We start from the raw sequence: 17,161 nt of genomic DNA, 5'->3' as shown, positions 1-17,161 counted from the left end.
GGCCCCTGAGCAGAACTGAGCACCACAAATATGAACTCCACCCCACCCCCTCTCAGCAGAGGAGGGCTAGATATATGTAGAACCCTTGGCCCTCCAGAAGTTGCTTAAACTCCCATCAGCCTCAGTAAAAATGACTGATGGTCAGGAATGATGGGAGTTGTAGTTCAGTAACATCTGGAGGGCCAAAAGCTTCCCATACCTAGGCTAGATGACGAAGAGGGAATAATACAACTGTCCATGCCCATTTTTGGGGTGGGAGTAGCCAAGCTGGTGGCCTCCAGATGTTGTTGGACTACACCTCACATCTCCCTTGACTATTAACCATGTTGGCTGGGACTGAAGATTGACAACATCTGGAGGGCCACAGGTTCGCCATGTCTGATGTAGAGTAAAGTGGTTTAAAAGTTGTGCATGTCACGTAGCATGCCCAATCACGGCATGAACTCCCCTTGCCCTGAATGATAATTTTAGGTCGTTTAACCACAGGACCCAAATTTTTGGGAAGCCAACACTAACTGAAACCAATGAAGATGCAGAATTTAATAAATTACTTGTGGAAGGTGTTCTTTTTCTTTTTTGTTTTTTAAGAGATATTGGTTTACTCCGTGCAGGTTCACTGAGTTTGCGCGTTAACATCTCTTAAATGACTTTTAGGCAGATTCAGGTTTGACGTCAAGGTAATGATTTAAGCATAAATTGACCCTTGATGAGGGAACTGGAGTCTAAGGTTTAATGCATCCTTGCAATTTTCTGTTGCCTTTGGTGCCTTCCTCTGCCACACATAATTCTTTTGTAACAAGTGCCTTTTCAGAAGATGTATGCTGCTGACAGTTAATATAGAATTATTGCCCCTGAATGCATTTTTTTGTAATTACTTCCCAGAGATCTGTCTTTTTGTTTAGAAGACATTTCACACTTTAGTAGCATAAGTGTTTAGGGAGAGCATGAAGAGTAATTGCAAGCGGGCTCCTTTTGTGTGGATTTGCCTTTCTGTGGAAAATGACCCTAAGAAAATGTTAAAAGCTAATGAAAAGGTTGGTTTAGGAGCCATTGAGGAATGTGCATGGCATGTTATACATGTTTGTATGATTTTAAGTTTTTAATAACGAACCTAAAAAAAGAAGGAAGTAAAGGCACAAAGAAAAACTACTTCCTAATTCTTAAGCAAAGGGAAAGAAAAGCTGATTAAAGATGACATGTTTCTGGTGATGAAAATAAAGAAACTTAATATGAGCACTCCTGTAGGAGATTCTGGCTATAATGGAAAATGAAATGACACGCAGTTTGATCAGCGTGAAAAAATTAGCAGCATTCAATGACGGATTCTACTTACTTGTTAACTACGTAGTACAAGTGGGACCAGCAACAAAATCACATAGTGTGGAGATCTGCTGCTCAGAGTTCCTGCCAGTCACACTTGCCCCTTTCTAGGAGATTCCATTCCCTGCTCATTTTTCTGCCCCTGTCCCGCTTCCCACAGCCAGACAGTGTGCCTAGGCCACTGAGCATTCTTAATCCACATTGGACTGTTCTGGGGACATTTTCATATTTGTTTTAATATGTTTTTATTTATTTTCAAATTAGTTACAAAATCTACTGAACATTCCACCCCCCCCCCCGATGGAACAGAACCTGAAGTTGTGATTCCAGAAGATGCCAAACACCAGAACTTGTAATAGAAAATTCTGTAAAATATTTCAAGAAAATAATCTAAATTGCATCTGCCTGCTGGAGCTCTTACTTGATTGGTCAATTTTTTGGTCAGCGCTGTTGTCCATATTTTTTTTTTTGTTTCTACGCAGCAATATGTAAATTTTCCAGACTTTTCCAGTTTGGCACTATAAGCTGATGTGCTGCCATGAAAAGGAAGGCGATTAGTTACTTGTCATGGAGATTTGCTTGTTCCTCCTCAAAAAGTGTCACAGTGTACATCTTATCTTGCAACGTGGCTTAATTCTTCAAATATCCTTTCCCAAAATTGGACACTAGGTTTTTAGCCTAAGGAGCTTTCATATTTCTGTTACCTTCCAGGTAGAATAATAGAATTGTAGAGTTGGAAGGGACCCACGTACTCCAACCCACAGCAATATGCAGCTGTCCCATATGGCGACTGAACCTGCAACCTTGGTGTTATTAGCACCACGCTGTAACCAACTGAATTATGTCCAGGGTACTCTTGAGTTAGGGGCTGTTATAGTTATGTAAGGATCAGTGCTCAGAGAGCTGAATTTGCAATTAGCATACAGGACCATAGCTTGATTGCAAGACTGGAAAGGTAAGGAAACGTTTTGTGTCTTCCCCCTCCCACAGGTGAAAATTGAAGCCACCCAGTCCCAGGTTCCACAGCATCTCCAGGTGGGGCTGGATATGACCCATGTCTGAAACGCTGTAGAGCTTCTGCCAGTCAATGTGTATTGCCTACACGGGCTGGCAATGACTCTCCAGGGTTTAAGGCAGGAGATATTTCCACCCCTACCTGGAGATTAGGGATTGAACCTGGAACCTTCTGCGTGCAAGGCAGTTTCTCTACCACTGAGCTGGTCTGATTTGTTTGCCACAGAACCATTTTCCTGCATGTATATGTAGCAGAAGGCCACCTAAAAGGGCTCTGCATAGTAACTGTGTTTGTATTTTCCATCCTTCACTGATATGTATATGCTACATGTATAGCACTGGGTGCTCCCTGTGCCATTGGCTCGTGTTATTATTGCCAAGCAGACCTACCCGATAAAGGTTTGTTCACCCCTGCCCTCCTTTCCTTCGCTGTGTTTGCTCTCCTCTTCCATCTGCCATCAAAATCGGACAAATGACAGCTTGGAGAAGTTAGAATGGTCGCAGCGCTAGGAGGTCAGGAGGAGGTAACAATATACAATTTTCCGTGGTTCAAGGGTAGCCATATCCTACTGTTCTTCATTACAGTGCTGCAGTGAGATCAATTTTATTAAGTTGTAAGTCTTAGGAAGCCAACACCATTAACTACGTGCTGGACCAAATAATTTTCCCCCCCATGTTTGCGTATTGCAGTTGTGTTCCTTCCCTCTCCCTTTATTGAGGGAGAGAGAGGGGAAAGAAGGATTTTATGCATAGAAGTCTTAAGAGCCATTTTGTGCAAGATGGGTATAATTCCTGCATGGGAACGCTGCATGCACATCCCATGTGTGAGAGAGATGTCCCTGCTGCAGATTGGACTGCAGAGGTGTCATGGTGAATTGTTATTTGGATATATAGTTTGTGCTGGGCTCTATTTTAGTAATTTGGGGGAAAGGCCATAGTCCAGTGGCAGAACATCCTCCTTTCAAGAAGAAGGTCCTGAGTTGAATCCCCAGTTGCATCTCTAGGTTAGGGCTGGGAGAGACCCATCTGGAATCCCGGAGACCTGCTGCCAGTCAGTGTAAACTTTACTAAGGTAGACAGGCCCATTGGTCTGATTTAGTATAAGGCAGCTTCGTATGTTCCTAATAGGTTTATATCCGAACATTAGTGATACTCAAAAGTCGACCCAGTTAAAGTAATGGACGTAGCCAACTTACTTTCATTATTTTAATTGAACATACCTCACTCTACTTACAGGCTCTATTGTAAGTGGCCACTAGAGAAGAGACACTTTTGGTGGTGGCACCCCAGTTATGGAACAGCCTTCCCAGTGTCTGCAGTCTTTTTATTCACTCAGCTTTAAAAACTCCATTTTAAAATAACCGTGGCCCCTTGTGACTTAGTATGCTTTTAATCCACATGGTAAACTGGCTATGTAGTCTCTGTTATAAGGAAAGAGCAGAGTTTTATTTTGACTGTTTTTTTTAATTGTTTTTAGTGATTGTACAACATAAATTTAATATTGTCTCATTTGTAAGCTATTAAGGGAATCTTTACTGATGGACAGCCATGTAAATCTAATGAATAAGCAAAACATACAAACCCTCAAGGCAGGTAACATAACAAAATAAAAGCACACATCCTAATATAATATCATAATTTTAAACAGATATGCTGTAATTACTTTTTTTAAAAGAGAAAAGCAACAGAAAATCTGAAAAAATGACATAATTTCTATACACAGTGAAACCAAAAGAACAATTGATAACGTAAACCAAAGACCTGCCAAAATCAAATCTTCAGAGAATGGACAAATATTGGTAAATGGGGGCATGTTACATTTCCTGGGGAAGGGAGCTACATATTCTGGGTGCCACAACCAAGAAGGCGCTTTTCCTTACACACATGAACTGTACTTCTGCTGGCGGCAGGATGTACAAAAGGGGCATTTCTTCCTAACCCCAGTGGACAGACTGGTTTGTATAGAGCAGTGGGAGGCCAATGTGGGGGCCCTTCAGATGTTGTGGTCTACAATTCCCATCAGCCTCAGCCTCAGTCAATGAGCCAATGGCTAGGGATGATGGGAATTGTAGCCCTCCAGTGTCTTTGAGATCACCATGATTGCTACCCCTAGTTTAGAGAGGAATGCCCCTTTTAGGTAGCCAGGGATGATGGGAATTGTAGCCCTCCAGTGTCTTGAGATCACCATGATTGCTACCCTAGTTTAGAGAGGAATGCCCCTTTTAGGTAGCCTGGCACTAAATCTAAACCAGTTGCCTGGCTCTGCCCTGACTGTGTTGAAAGTCTTCCTGTTAATACCTTTTTGATCTCCAGGCCTATTGGGAAGGGGTCTTTGACATCTCACAGTCCCGGTTTGGAGCGTCTGCCACCACACAAGCATTTCTAGTGATCTCCCTGTGGTGGTTGTGGGCGATTTTGAGCAGGCTTGCAGCCTAACTTTAAAATGAAAAAATATCAACGAGCTATCTCAGAGGGGTGCTTAAATACGAATTGCAAAATACTCTGAGTGCTTTAGAAATGAATAACAAAAATAGGTCCCTTGGATGAATTTTCACCCAAACTTTTTCCCTGGTCTTCGGCAACGTTCGGCTGCTCGTACGTTTTCCATTAGTGGCTGGGGCAGATTTGGATGGCAGTTCTTTAAATTAAATTTATATACTTGGACTCTTTTTATAGGTTTCAGCCTTATAAAACCAGTGAGTTGGCATCCTGATTTATTAACTATCAGCTCTACAGGACACGCAGGTTTTAAAGAGATTGAATTGGCGTTAATGTTCGTGATTTGCATTTGGAATGCAAAGACGTTCAAAAGGTGCACCCAGTAAATATGACAAAATGGAAAGTGATAATTGGAATGCAGTCTTGGAGGAAAATGCGGACTTAACTGTGGCTTATTATTGTTATTATAATACAAATAGTACTACAGAGCCGTCTAAGTCTATGGCTTTCTTTCTCCCACTACTGTCTTACTTTTTTTACAAAAGTGAAAAAGGAGATCGTAAAAAACAAGCATAAGACTGTGAAAATGGCACTTTGCTTGAATCAACACGAGTTCAGATGTAGGTGGTTACTTGAAAAATGGAATTTCTTTCCAAATCCTGTGACCAGCACAAAGCTCAACAGCTAGATATTTTAATGGAAGGTTTCTGTGGCTAATGTGCTGGTATAGTGTAACAACTGCTGAATCTGAAAATGTGGTGTTGATTTAAACATTGAGAGATCTTATGATACACTGAAAGCTCATGCATTGATTTTTAATATTTCCATTTCTTTCCAAAGGGTGTCACCCACTGTGATTACTCCCTGGAAAACTATACAGTGTATTTTTTTTTGTCCCCTATTAGTAGATTGATGCTAGCTTGCTCAGTGCGGTGAATTTGTGAAATTTTGGTTTTCAGTGGCTTGAGTTAAAAGGAACCCCACCAATAGTTGCAACACTGGGTTAGCAGTTTTGTGTGTGAAATAAATTGTATTTCTTGGCCGAGTTCCAGTTTATCAGTGTTGGTCAATGTTAACTGTCTTTCCAGCCTCAGAGATGGGAGCCATTGATCCATGAGTTGTTTTCTTAAAGGGATTATACAAATGGCAAACAATGCGCTAAAATCCTAATTTATAACTTGGAAATAATTCTCTCGACCATTAGCACCAGTTTAAGGGTTTCCCATGTTGACTTTCTAGAGAGCTGAGGATTTGTTTTGTGGGGTCTACTATGTGTACATGAACAGCCAGCTTCTAGGCTTTTGAGGCATTTGGGGCCCCTTGATCTAGAAACAAATCATTCTTCCAAGCTGTCTCCCAAATGTCTGGTGAGAATAATGGCATTATTAGGGTGACAGGCTTTTGTTGGTCCCAAGTCCTCTACTGCTTTTCAAAGCCTTCCCAATCTGCAGATTTTTTTTTTAAGGTTAAGAAAAATACGAGCAGTTTGACTGTTGAACATTCTTGTTTTGAAATCATCAATGTTTTCTAAAAACCAGGGATGAGATACCAATCAAATAAGATCCTGCATGTTTTGTTGCCACCAACCTGGATGACTTTAAAAGAGAATTAGACAAATTCAAGGAGGATAGGACTATCGGTGGCCACCAGACATGATGACTATGCTCTGCATCTACAGTTGGAGGCAGCAATGCTTCGAAATACCAGTTGATGGAAACAAAGGGAGGTTTCTTGTGCTCAGGTCCTGCTCACCGGTTTCCCACAGGCATCTGGTTGGCCATTTTTAGAACAGGATGCTGAACTAGATATGCAATTCGCCTGATCCAGCAGGCAATTCTTATGTTACTTATGGTAGACAGGTCTGGGGCCAGAACTGTGGGGTGGGTTGAGCCAATGGTAAATGGGGATACCCCTTTTCTTACTGTTTCTGCCACTCCTGTTTTTTCTCTGCCTGTGCTGCCCCCATGAATTAGGCCAAGTGCAACATGAAATTTTACCCAAGGCTACCTGTTCCTGGTTTAAAAGCTGGGCAATACAGAAGCCAGGTTGAATTTACAGATTGATGATTCTAGCTGCATGGATAGATGGCTGTGCTCTGGGCCTGTGCTCAGCATTGCCTTTCTGCAGTTCATTGGCTTATCCATTTGGTTCTTCTGCATGGAGGAACCAAATGGACAATCCATTTGGTTTGGGGAAGGACCATAGCTCAATGGTGGAATAACCAATTTGCATACAGAAGGTATCACGAGATTCAGTCCTTGGCATCACCAGGTAGGGCTGGGAAGGACCCTTACCTTAAACCCTGGAGAGCTGCTATAAGTCAGTATAGGCAGTGCTGAGCTCAACGGACTAGTGGTCTGATTCAGTTTAATGCAGCTTCCTATGTTCCTACAGACAGGGTTTTAGCGATAGTGATGGAGATTTCAGATTCACAGCTGCGCCATAAGGCTGCAGCACCATGGGGAGAGCTTTTAGGTGGACATTTCTCCTTTTCATCTTAATCAGCCTGCAGGTATTCGGCAGTGTGGCTTTTCTTTGTCCTGTTTAGCAAGGTAGCTCTGGCTGTTTCAGAAAAGTGCCTTCGAATATACTTTGATTTCTCTCTTCATTTTACTGTTTAGTATTGGAGTGGTCATTATTTTCTGGCTGGCGGAGGGGAATTAAAGAGTTGAAAAATGGCATGTTAGCCTTATTATTAGGCGGTAATTAAACCTCGTCAATTTTCAGTGTAGTGTAGAAATAATAATGGTTGAAATAATATCACTGACAATCAGCATTATTTTCTGTTAAGGGATGAAATAAGAAAGTAAAGCATGTGTTCTATTAGAACAAAAGTGAGGAAGGAATAAAAATTAAAATAAATAGCCACTAAAGACATCATTGTGGTGTGCTACTTAGAGGCCATTTAGATACACCCCCCCATCCATGTAATCCACCTCCACTATAGACCGTCTCAGGTGCTGAGATTGGCAGAAGGGGCCCTCTTTGTAGTTCCTCCACCCTCATAGGCTTGAAGTGGGGTGGCCTGGGAGATGGCATTCCCTGTGGCAGCTCCCACATTGTGGAACTCCCTCCCACAGAGGTATATTTAGCACATTCACAATACAGCTCCCAGTGAATGCTGAAGGCACACTTCTTTGCCCCAGCTTTTGACACTTGAAGTGCATATTTTTAGGACCCACCTTATTTTTTTGATTGTAAACTGTTCAACCCCCCCCCCTTTTTTAACATTGTGTTTTAATATTTCAACCTGCCCTGGGACCTAAGGGTGAAGGGGTGCGTAGTAGCAGTAGTAGTAGTAGTAATAATGATGATGATGTAATTACTGTATTTTCAATAAATTGAAAGTGTGAGAGGAATCATAATGAAAGTGCGGTTATATGACTTGGTAACATAATCGAGTTGTTCCGTTTTTTGAAACTTCCATGCAATCCCAACTTACCGCAGCGTCTGTTCTTGCTGGCAGGAGGCCTTGGAGGGGAACTGGAGAATGATACGAGGGACAGCCGGGCCTTGGAAGAGAGGAACAGCATTACAAGCCAGGAAGAGAGAAATGAGGAAGATGAAGACATGGAGGACGAGTCAATTTACACCTGCGATAACTGTCAGCAGGACTTCGATTCGCTGGCAGACCTGACCGAACACAGGGCACACAACTGTCCTGGAGGTAATGTTAAACTAGCTTTACAATTCTGACAGGTGGTTAGCTGGGTAATTGGACATAGCAACAGCTTGAGGCCTCAAGTGAGATTAAAGAATTAATAATGTAATTTTACAGTTAATGTAATTTTATTGTGGTGCCTTGGGTAGTCTTTGTTCACTTCTTCTTAATAAAATTAAAATAAAAAAGCAACTTTGCTTTTCCAGTTGCAATTCTGACAGTAATTATATTAGATTATTAAAGGGGAAAAAACCCTTAGTGTTGTTTTATCTTTTTTTATATAAGCAATAAAACTTCTAGACAGTTTGCCTGTGAAACTCCCTCACCTCCTCACTCCCTTCCCACAATTCTGCGTTAATTCAGTGGAATTATTTTAAGTGTTCAAAACGCTGGGGATGGATCCAGAGTGTTTTGAGCCACTCAAGTGAGTGCAATTATTTCTGAAGCAAGGCATTGTTGGGAATAGGTGGTCAGGCCTTGATAAAAGAATGGAAAAGCATGCTGGGCATTTAGTTTCCAGGAGCCTGGAAACTTTGGGGCTGCCATCTAGGAATTTAAAATAAGATTCACAGAAGTTGTGGAGAGGTTGTCAGCAAACTTCTGCTTGCGAGACCTTGAATGCCAGGATGCTTGGGACTCATTGTAGTTCAGATATCAGCCCTTTCGAATCTGTTGCTACCTGGGAAGGGTTGTAGCTTAGTGGTAGAGCATCTCAGAAGGTCCAAGACTCAACCCCCAGCATCTCCAGGTGGATCCCCCATCTGAAATCCGGGAGAGCTGCCGCCAGTGTTGAGCTAGGTGGACCAATGGTTTGACTTGGTATGAGGTAGCTTCCTACTTTCCTCTCAGAAGGGGAGACAATTGACTTGGAAATGTTGACATGGCTCCATAGTCTTACCATTGCCACCAGCAGTCCTGAATCACCTGAGTGCAGAGTTTCTGGACTGCACTCTGGTGCCTTGTGTGTAACAGTGTCAGGGCACAGTGATTTGCTGGCTGAGGGCTAGTAAACTGAATTCTGGATGTCCTGTGGAAGAGTGGTTGAGGATATAGATCAGTGACTTGCTCTGAAGTTGGTTGTGCTCTCTTGGAAATGCTCCTTGTCCTTGGGGCCCCAGGTGGCCTTGGTGGCTTTCTACATACATTGTTAGCCTCGGGACTGAATTATTGCAATGCACTCTATGTAGGCCTGCCCTTATACTTGTTCCAGAAGTATATGGCTTGTGGCTGATGCTGAGGGAACTGCATTGTCTGCTGAGATGCAACTTAGCCAGGATTAAGGTTTTGTGGTTAGTAAGTATCCAATGACTTATACAACTTACCAACCAGGACATTGCATTATTTTTTATATCCCTGCCTGATCACTAGGGTTATCTGTGTGGTACTGCATGCAATGGAGGGTCACTCTGCAACTGTTTAAAGTAGAGCCTTTAGTGCAGAGACACCTGCAGACCAGCGCCAACAATCTCTACTTTATGGTGCATACGGAAAGCATTTTTATTTCAGCAGGCCTTCCAAGAAGGGAGAGCATATTCACTGATAGGAATTGGTTCAGAGTACTTTATGAAAAAGATTTTCAGCTGTGAGAAGATTAGAAGCCTCTCTTTTTGTTTAACTACAGTTTAGTGTGGCATCCAAACCCTAAATGGTGGTTACGGTAATCTTCACTAAGGTTAGTTGGAACAAGCCACCACCAGGGGGTGGTGCTAAAAGAATAAGCTTGAAAATCCATCAAAAGGATTGTCATTTCAGGGTAAGTATTTGTAAAAGGAGGTGCCAAATAGACATTTTTGAAGCGAATATGCTATGTAAAGCCTGATAGTATTCCTCCCCTCCACCTACAGAATCTGCCCGGCCTTTCTCTCTCTGTATGTATGCTGTGCCTGTGTGTCTGTTTATTCCAACATGGCCCTCTCTGTTTTGTAAATGTGTTTGACAATAGGCAGTTTCTTTCGGGAGCTGTAAAGTAGTCCTTGTTCATGACGGGAGGCGTGTAGCTGCTGGCTCACTCACCCTTGATTAGGTGATGGTTGGGTTCATAGTGCTGGGAAGCATCTTGCCTTCTGGAGATGCAAGCAGAGGTGCACCAGCTGCTGCAGGAATACTTTGTACACATTAAGGAAAAGAACACATAAATGTTTTAGCACTCTGCCTCACTTGCCTTTGCATGTGTTATGTCTGGGTAGAGCAAGCTCTACATAAAAAAAACGGCAACTCTCAAACCCAGGTACAGTCTTAACTTCTTGTACATGGATTGGAAAATGGGTTGACAAGTTGTGTGTCTTAATTAGTGGTAATTTTAAGATGGGAAGATGGACCCACCCACCTTTACAAACACACACACACACACACACACACACACACACACACATTTTACAGCTTTGTTACATAATCAAAGGCAACAAAACCCAAGAACTACAACTCCCCACTCTTGAAATAATATCAGTTCCTCCACAATAATGGCAGAGATTTCTATAAACAGAAAAATATGTATTTAAACAAAATCCATTAAAACAGCATTAAAAATAAGGGAGGAGAAAATCAGCAGCAGAGTATCTGAAATCGAAAAACAGTGCACAGATACAAAATCTTCTCTCTAACCAACAGTAGCACTTGATCTTGGCTGCCTCACACAAAATGAACCTGCCTGTTCTTTGGGATCATTTGGGAAGCCCTTCTCTGAGCTCCTCCTCCTCCTGAGGTTAGAAGAGAGCGCCCAGAGAAGGGGGAAAGTTCTATGGCTCAGATGTGGCTCATCTGTTTTGCACACTGAAGGTCTAAGGTTCAATCTCTGCATCACCATTTGTAAGGTTCAGATAGCAAGTGATTGGAAAAACCCCTTTCAGAAACCCTAGAGAGCTGCTGCCAGTCAGAGTGGACAGTACTGGGCTAGAATGACAGTCTTACTTTTATAAGGCAGTTCCCTATCTTCCTATGTAACAGATCTTGTCCATGATGGTGCTCTGCCTTTCAAGTGCCCTCCATAGGTAACATTTTACCAGCTACAACCATTGTTAGGCTCTTGATCAATCCAATTTTATTTGCTTAGGCATTTGAATTTTATTCGCCCAGGCATACCCTTACGAAGTTAGAGTATTTGACACTGTGTTGATCTGTTTCATTTGCGGCTATGTTTTTGTTTTTAGTTTCCAGTCCTCTCATCACTGGTGTATGTCTTGTGGTTGATATCTATTACTCTACATTTTTGTGGCTTGTAAGCTGATTTGAAGAATCAAGATTGTGATAAAGCAAGATACTGAAATATAAATAGACCCCAGAGGCAACAAGATAACATGTGACAAAAGTGGTGACACGTTATACAAGTGGCTCCATGTGTTGGGCCACAGGGGCTCATACCCCCCCCCCCAAAGAGGAGATGCTCAATTGCGTAACTTTGGCGTGAATGGTTATGGCCCCCTGTGCGCTCATGTTTCATGCTCCTTATGTGGAGAAGGGCACATGCCCATACTTTCCCCACCACATCATGAGGATTTCAAGCCAACATGTGAACCAGTTCCAAGTGTTCAAAGCAAAAAGGGAGCAAGAGCTTTGGTAATGGAAGATCAAGAAACTTGAATAAAAGTCATATATCTGAATTTTGGACACTATCTGTCTTATTTGCAGGTTCTTGTCTGACAGAGTTGAGTTTATAATGTGTAGTATTTGAGTTAGCTTTCCATATTTCTATTTGATGCTGTTAAGCGTCTTGCATGGCTTCAGATCAATACTGGTATTTATTTGGGCTGATAATGTTGCATTTGCAGCTGATATAATATAACTAATGACTTCCTCAGGGATGCGGAAGTTTAGAAGACCCTGCAGCTTGGGAGCTGTGCAGGAACATAGGCAATAGCTCCCAAAGAATAGGATACACCATCTATTTTAGTGGAATCCCTTAGAAATTCATTATAGTGCAAGAACGTTAAAATATGTGTTGAAATCAGTTGCTTTGCCCTGGCATGAAGTTCGCAGCCATTTTAGCCTAACCCTTTTGAGCTCCTTGTAACTCTCCTTCATTCAGGGCTAAACCTCTGTTGGAAACTTTGACATCTCTCTTCATCTTAAATTGGTTCTGTTCAGAAATGGGGCCCACACAACCAATCTAGTTTTTTCAGGTCTTACTGCAAAACTCTTAGCCTTATGATGCATAATGTTAATATGTATTGTGGTACATAGAGGTTGTGCTGGAGGTAGCACCCAAGCAATTAAGTTTATAAAAGTGATTAGCCCATAAGAAGTTTTACTAGCCCACATGGCCGTACATATTTATGTTGTTCATTTGCTGCACATTCATAGCTTAAATAGGGGATCAGGAAGGGAGAATTAATTGTTTAGCTCAAATGCAATCGCTTCCTCTGCACTTCCTCCAGGTTACAGGTAAAGGTAAAGGGACCCCTGACCATTAGGTCCAGTCGTGACCGACTCTGGGGTTGCGGTGCTTATCTCGCTTTATTGGCCGAGGGAGCCGGCGTACAGCTTCCGGGTCATGTGGCCAGCATGACTAAGCTGCTTCTGGTGAACCAGAGCAGTGCACAGAAACGCCGTTTACCTTCCCGCCGAAGCGGTACCTATTTATCTACTTGCACTTTGATGTGCTTTCGAACTGCTAGGTTGGCAGGAGCAGGGACCAAACAATGGGAGCTCACCCCGTTGTGGGGATTTGAACCGCTGACCTTCTGATCGGCAAGCCATAGGCTCTATGGTTTAACTCAGAGCGCCACCCGCGTCCCTCCTCCAGGTTACCATTATAGTATTGTGTAATGCTTGTATTGTGTGTCCTGGGCACACTCAGCCAAGGAAGGCACATGTGTGATGGTTTATTATTTATTGACAAAAGCACACACTTACAACAATGCCCAAGGTGCTCTGGATACACACACACACACACACACACACACACACACACACACGCTTCTAGGCAGTTGTCCCCAGGTCTGTGCCTTGCTGAGCAGTTACAGCAACAGTAGGACCTCGCCTTTCTCCGACTTATGTACCCTCATCTGATGGGGTGTGTGTGCACAACCTGAGGCTTCTCCTAAATGGAAGTCAGCACTGCTCTTTCCTCTCCAAGCCCCTCCTGGTTCTAGGAGACAGCAGGGCAGGAGATAGTGGGGATTTGACTGACCTGTCCCTCACTTGAACAGTCTCTCCTTCCGACACGTCCCATGCACCCATCTCCATTTCTGATGGCTCTGACCATTCTTCTTCTTCCCCTGGCGCTGCCAAACCCCATAAATCACTGCCCCCCTCTTCTGGGTCAACTCCCTGGATCTATAAAATAAAATTTATGTTTTTTAAAGCTTAATGTTTCAAAAATCTCCTAAGTGGCATCTAGTCTTACAAGGGAAAAAAACGAGAACAAAAGCTCAGCCTAAAACAAAAGAGCAAAGTTAAAACCCCATAGAAAAAAACTGAAAAGCGGAAGATTCAAACACATAAAATAGGGTTGAATCTTATGGGTCAGGGGAAGCTGGGCAAAATTAAACATATGCCATAGGCTTAGGTTATATACCACCACTGTGAGAGTAGCTGTAGCAATTTCTACCCCAAACGAAAATACCTAGCCCAAACAAAAAAGCCTGGGCATTTACAGTGGTACCACGGGTCACAAATGCTTTGGGTTACAAACACTTCTGGTTACAAACTCCACTAACCTGGAAGTAGTACCTCGGGTTGAGAACTTTGCCCCAGGATGAGAATGGAAATCACACAGTGGCGGCACGGCGGCAGCGGGAGGCCCCATTAGTGAAAGCGCACCTCAGGTTAAGAACAGTTTCGGGTTAAGAACGGACCTCCGGAACGAATTAAGTTAGTAACCCGAGGTACCACTGTAGTATCAAAATCTCCAATTTTTCCAAAACTACCCCACTCCTTTTACTAGATACTTTGTCTCCCTTTCTACATATCTCAGCTTGTAATTGTATCTATACAAAAGATAGTTGGAAGGCAACTGCGTTGCTTTAGATAGTTTATTTAAATATCCAAGTTAATTGTGTATACTTGTTCTTTGTGCTGCTTAGTCCAGGAAAACTACTGCCCCCTATTTCATACTCTTGATCATTAAAAGGGGGTTGAAGTCCCCATATAGGAAACCCCCCCTTATTATGAAAGGGTAGGCAGAGTTTACTCATTGACCACCTTTCTTGTGAGATCAAATAGTGACTTAATTTGGACTGGTGGCGCTGTGGGTGAAACCACAGAGCCTACGACTTGCCGATTGGAAGGTTGGTGGTTTGAATCCCCGTGATGGGGTGAGCTCCTGTTGCTCGGTCCCTGCTCCTGCCAACCTAGCCGTTCGAAAGCACTACCTTCCGGCGGGAAGGTAAACTGTGTTTCCGTGCGCTGCTCTCGTTCATCAGAAGCAGCTTAGTCATACTGGCCACATGATCTGGAAGCTGTTTGCCGGCTCCCTTGGCCAGTAAAGCGAGATGAGCGCCGCAACCCCAGAGTCAGTCACGACTGGACCTAATGGTCAGGGGCCCCTTTACCTTTACCTAACATCTTCTCAAGCTGAGATATACACCAGCATCATGTAAACCCTTCGCCCCTCTCTTTGTGTATGAATAGGGAATTGAGCCAGGAAGGTGCGGTTAACCCTAGCTTCCAGTTGTGCCTGGACCAGGATTGTATAGTTAATGACTTCTATGTGGCTTCATATTCTGGCTTGTTTGTAAGCTATTAACCATAGTTTCTAGGTTTGGGAGGTAAAGGGAAGCTATGGTAAACCAAGGTACAGGGTTTGTGTGTGGATGCAGGAAGCCCGTGTCTGTTTTGTCATCTGACCATGACTGGACCATGGCCAATGCCCAAATTGCAGTTTAAAATTTATTTATTTATTTACTTAATGTTTTTATTTCCACCTTTTCCTCAAGTTGGGATTCATGGTAGTTTCCAACATTTAAAAACATTATAAAATGCAAAGTAATGAAAATAATCTAGTTAAAAACAACAATTAAAATACATGAAAACAACATGTTTAGAACCAGTAATTAAGATACAGTTTCCCCCTGTACAGCAACCCAGTGATCAGCATCATCTGCTCCTTAGTATTCAAAGCCCTCTTTGAACAGGAAGATCTTAGCCTGTTGGCAGAAGGATAACAAAGAGGGAGCCAATCTGATCTCTCTTGGGAGTGAATTCCGCAGTATATTGAAGCTGCCACAGAAAAGGCTCTCTCTTGCATCAGCTCCAATTGTGGCACCAAGAGAAAGGTTCTTACCTGAGGACCAGGGCAGGTTCGCAAAGGGAGATAAAATCTTTCAGGTAGTTCTGATTACTGACTATAATGCAGGTTGCTGTATCAGACAGAATGGGCAACTGTACTTCAAGCTAATCAGAACTGGTGCATTAGCACCAATTTGAAGCTCCACCCTCTTTAAAATAAACAAGTTTGGGCAGTAGTTCAGACAGACTATAAAATTTAAGTTTGTTATATTTCACATTCAAAAACAACGCAATTTCTTTGCACTTGCTGTTGTTGCCATTGCTGTATGTCACTAGTTTTATATGCCCTGTTTGATGCTGACTTGTATTTTGTTGTCTATAACAAACGTTTGGCTTAGCAAAATGTGTGCAAGGTGCTTTCCCCCACCTCCCAGAGTGGAAGAATGGGACAGGCTTTTAGCCTGTTTTATTTATTAAATGATAGGAAGAAGATAGTGTTCCCTCAATTCCAGATCAGATTTCTTTTGCTTCTTCTATCCACACCTATTTTCCCACCCACTGGGGAAGGGTGGCGGCTTGTAAATTTCTGCCTCTCTGGTTTCTCAGCTTGAGGATGGAGCACATTAGCACATCAATGAACTGGAGTATATGAGGTTACAACTGGGGTCCCTGAGCATTTCATGAGGTCCTCTTCTGTTGTTGAGAACTTTACAGGTTGTCTGTTTCAAGCAGCAGCTGAGCTCATTGTGGAAATCGCCAGTGTGGAGGCGGCTGGTGCTTCTAAACTGCTGCATGGTAGATTTGATTATAACTAAAAGATTATTTCCGTAGTTAATCATAAATGCATCATTGCCTGATCACCAGGGTTTGTTTTCAGCATGGAATATATGTGCACATATATGTTAAATTTTAAAGGTTCCTGTATGCGCAGATTAAAAGAGTGGCAGTTGTCTTGCTACAGTACATACATAATGTTAATACAGCTGCTGATCTATATAAAGTAACGGTAAAGGGACACCTGACCATTAGGGCCAGTCGTGACCGACTCTGGGGTTGTGGCGCTCATCTCACTTTATTAGCCGAGGGAGCCGGCGTTTGTCCGCAGACAGCTTCCGGGTCATGTGGCCAGCATGACTAAGCTGCTTCTGGCAAACCAGAGCAGCGCACGGAAATGCTGTTTACCTTCCTGCTGGAGTGGTACCTATTTATCTACTTGCACTTTGATGTGCTTTTGAACTGCTAGGTTGGCAGGAGCAGGGACCGAGCAATGGGAGCTCACCCCCTCACAAGGATTCAAACCACCAACCTTCTGATCTGCAAGTCCTAGGCTCCGTGGTTTAACCCACAGCGCCACCCGCGTCCCTGTTGATCTATATAGAGGCCTATAAATATATTAAGTGGTGCAATTTAGCAGCATTCAACAATCAGAAAGTAGGGAGGCCACTACTAGCAGCTTTTGAATGTTTTGTTCAGAGGGAATGGCCATTGGCTCACTGATACAGCATCTGCTTTGTGTACAGAAAGTTTCAGGTTGAACCCCTAGCATCTCCAGGTAGGGCTGGG

At 42.9% G+C, this 17,161-nt stretch overlaps 1 protein-coding gene across 4 annotated transcripts in view; it reads left to right on the top strand.

Moving 5' to 3' along the window:
• The window catches only part of ZNF423 (zinc finger protein 423), a 315,709-nt gene that overhangs the window by 98,987 nt on the left and 199,561 nt on the right, over positions 1-17,161 (top strand). For all 4 annotated transcript variants that reach the window (XM_081923987.1, XM_081923986.1, XM_081923985.1 and 1 more), the window contains exon 3: positions 8,240-8,440. In XM_081923987.1, the coding sequence (XP_081780113.1) occupies positions 8,240-8,440 (201 nt within the window). The remainder of the gene's footprint in view (positions 1-8,239; positions 8,441-17,161) is intronic.

The sequence above is a fragment of the Podarcis melisellensis genome (assembly GCF_964234715.1).
Source record: "Podarcis melisellensis genome assembly, chromosome: 8".
Classification (NCBI taxonomy): domain Eukaryota; kingdom Metazoa; phylum Chordata; class Lepidosauria; order Squamata; family Lacertidae; genus Podarcis; species Podarcis melisellensis.
The sequence above is the reverse complement of the archived record's forward strand: the minus strand, read 5'-3'. Positions and strand labels throughout refer to the sequence as shown.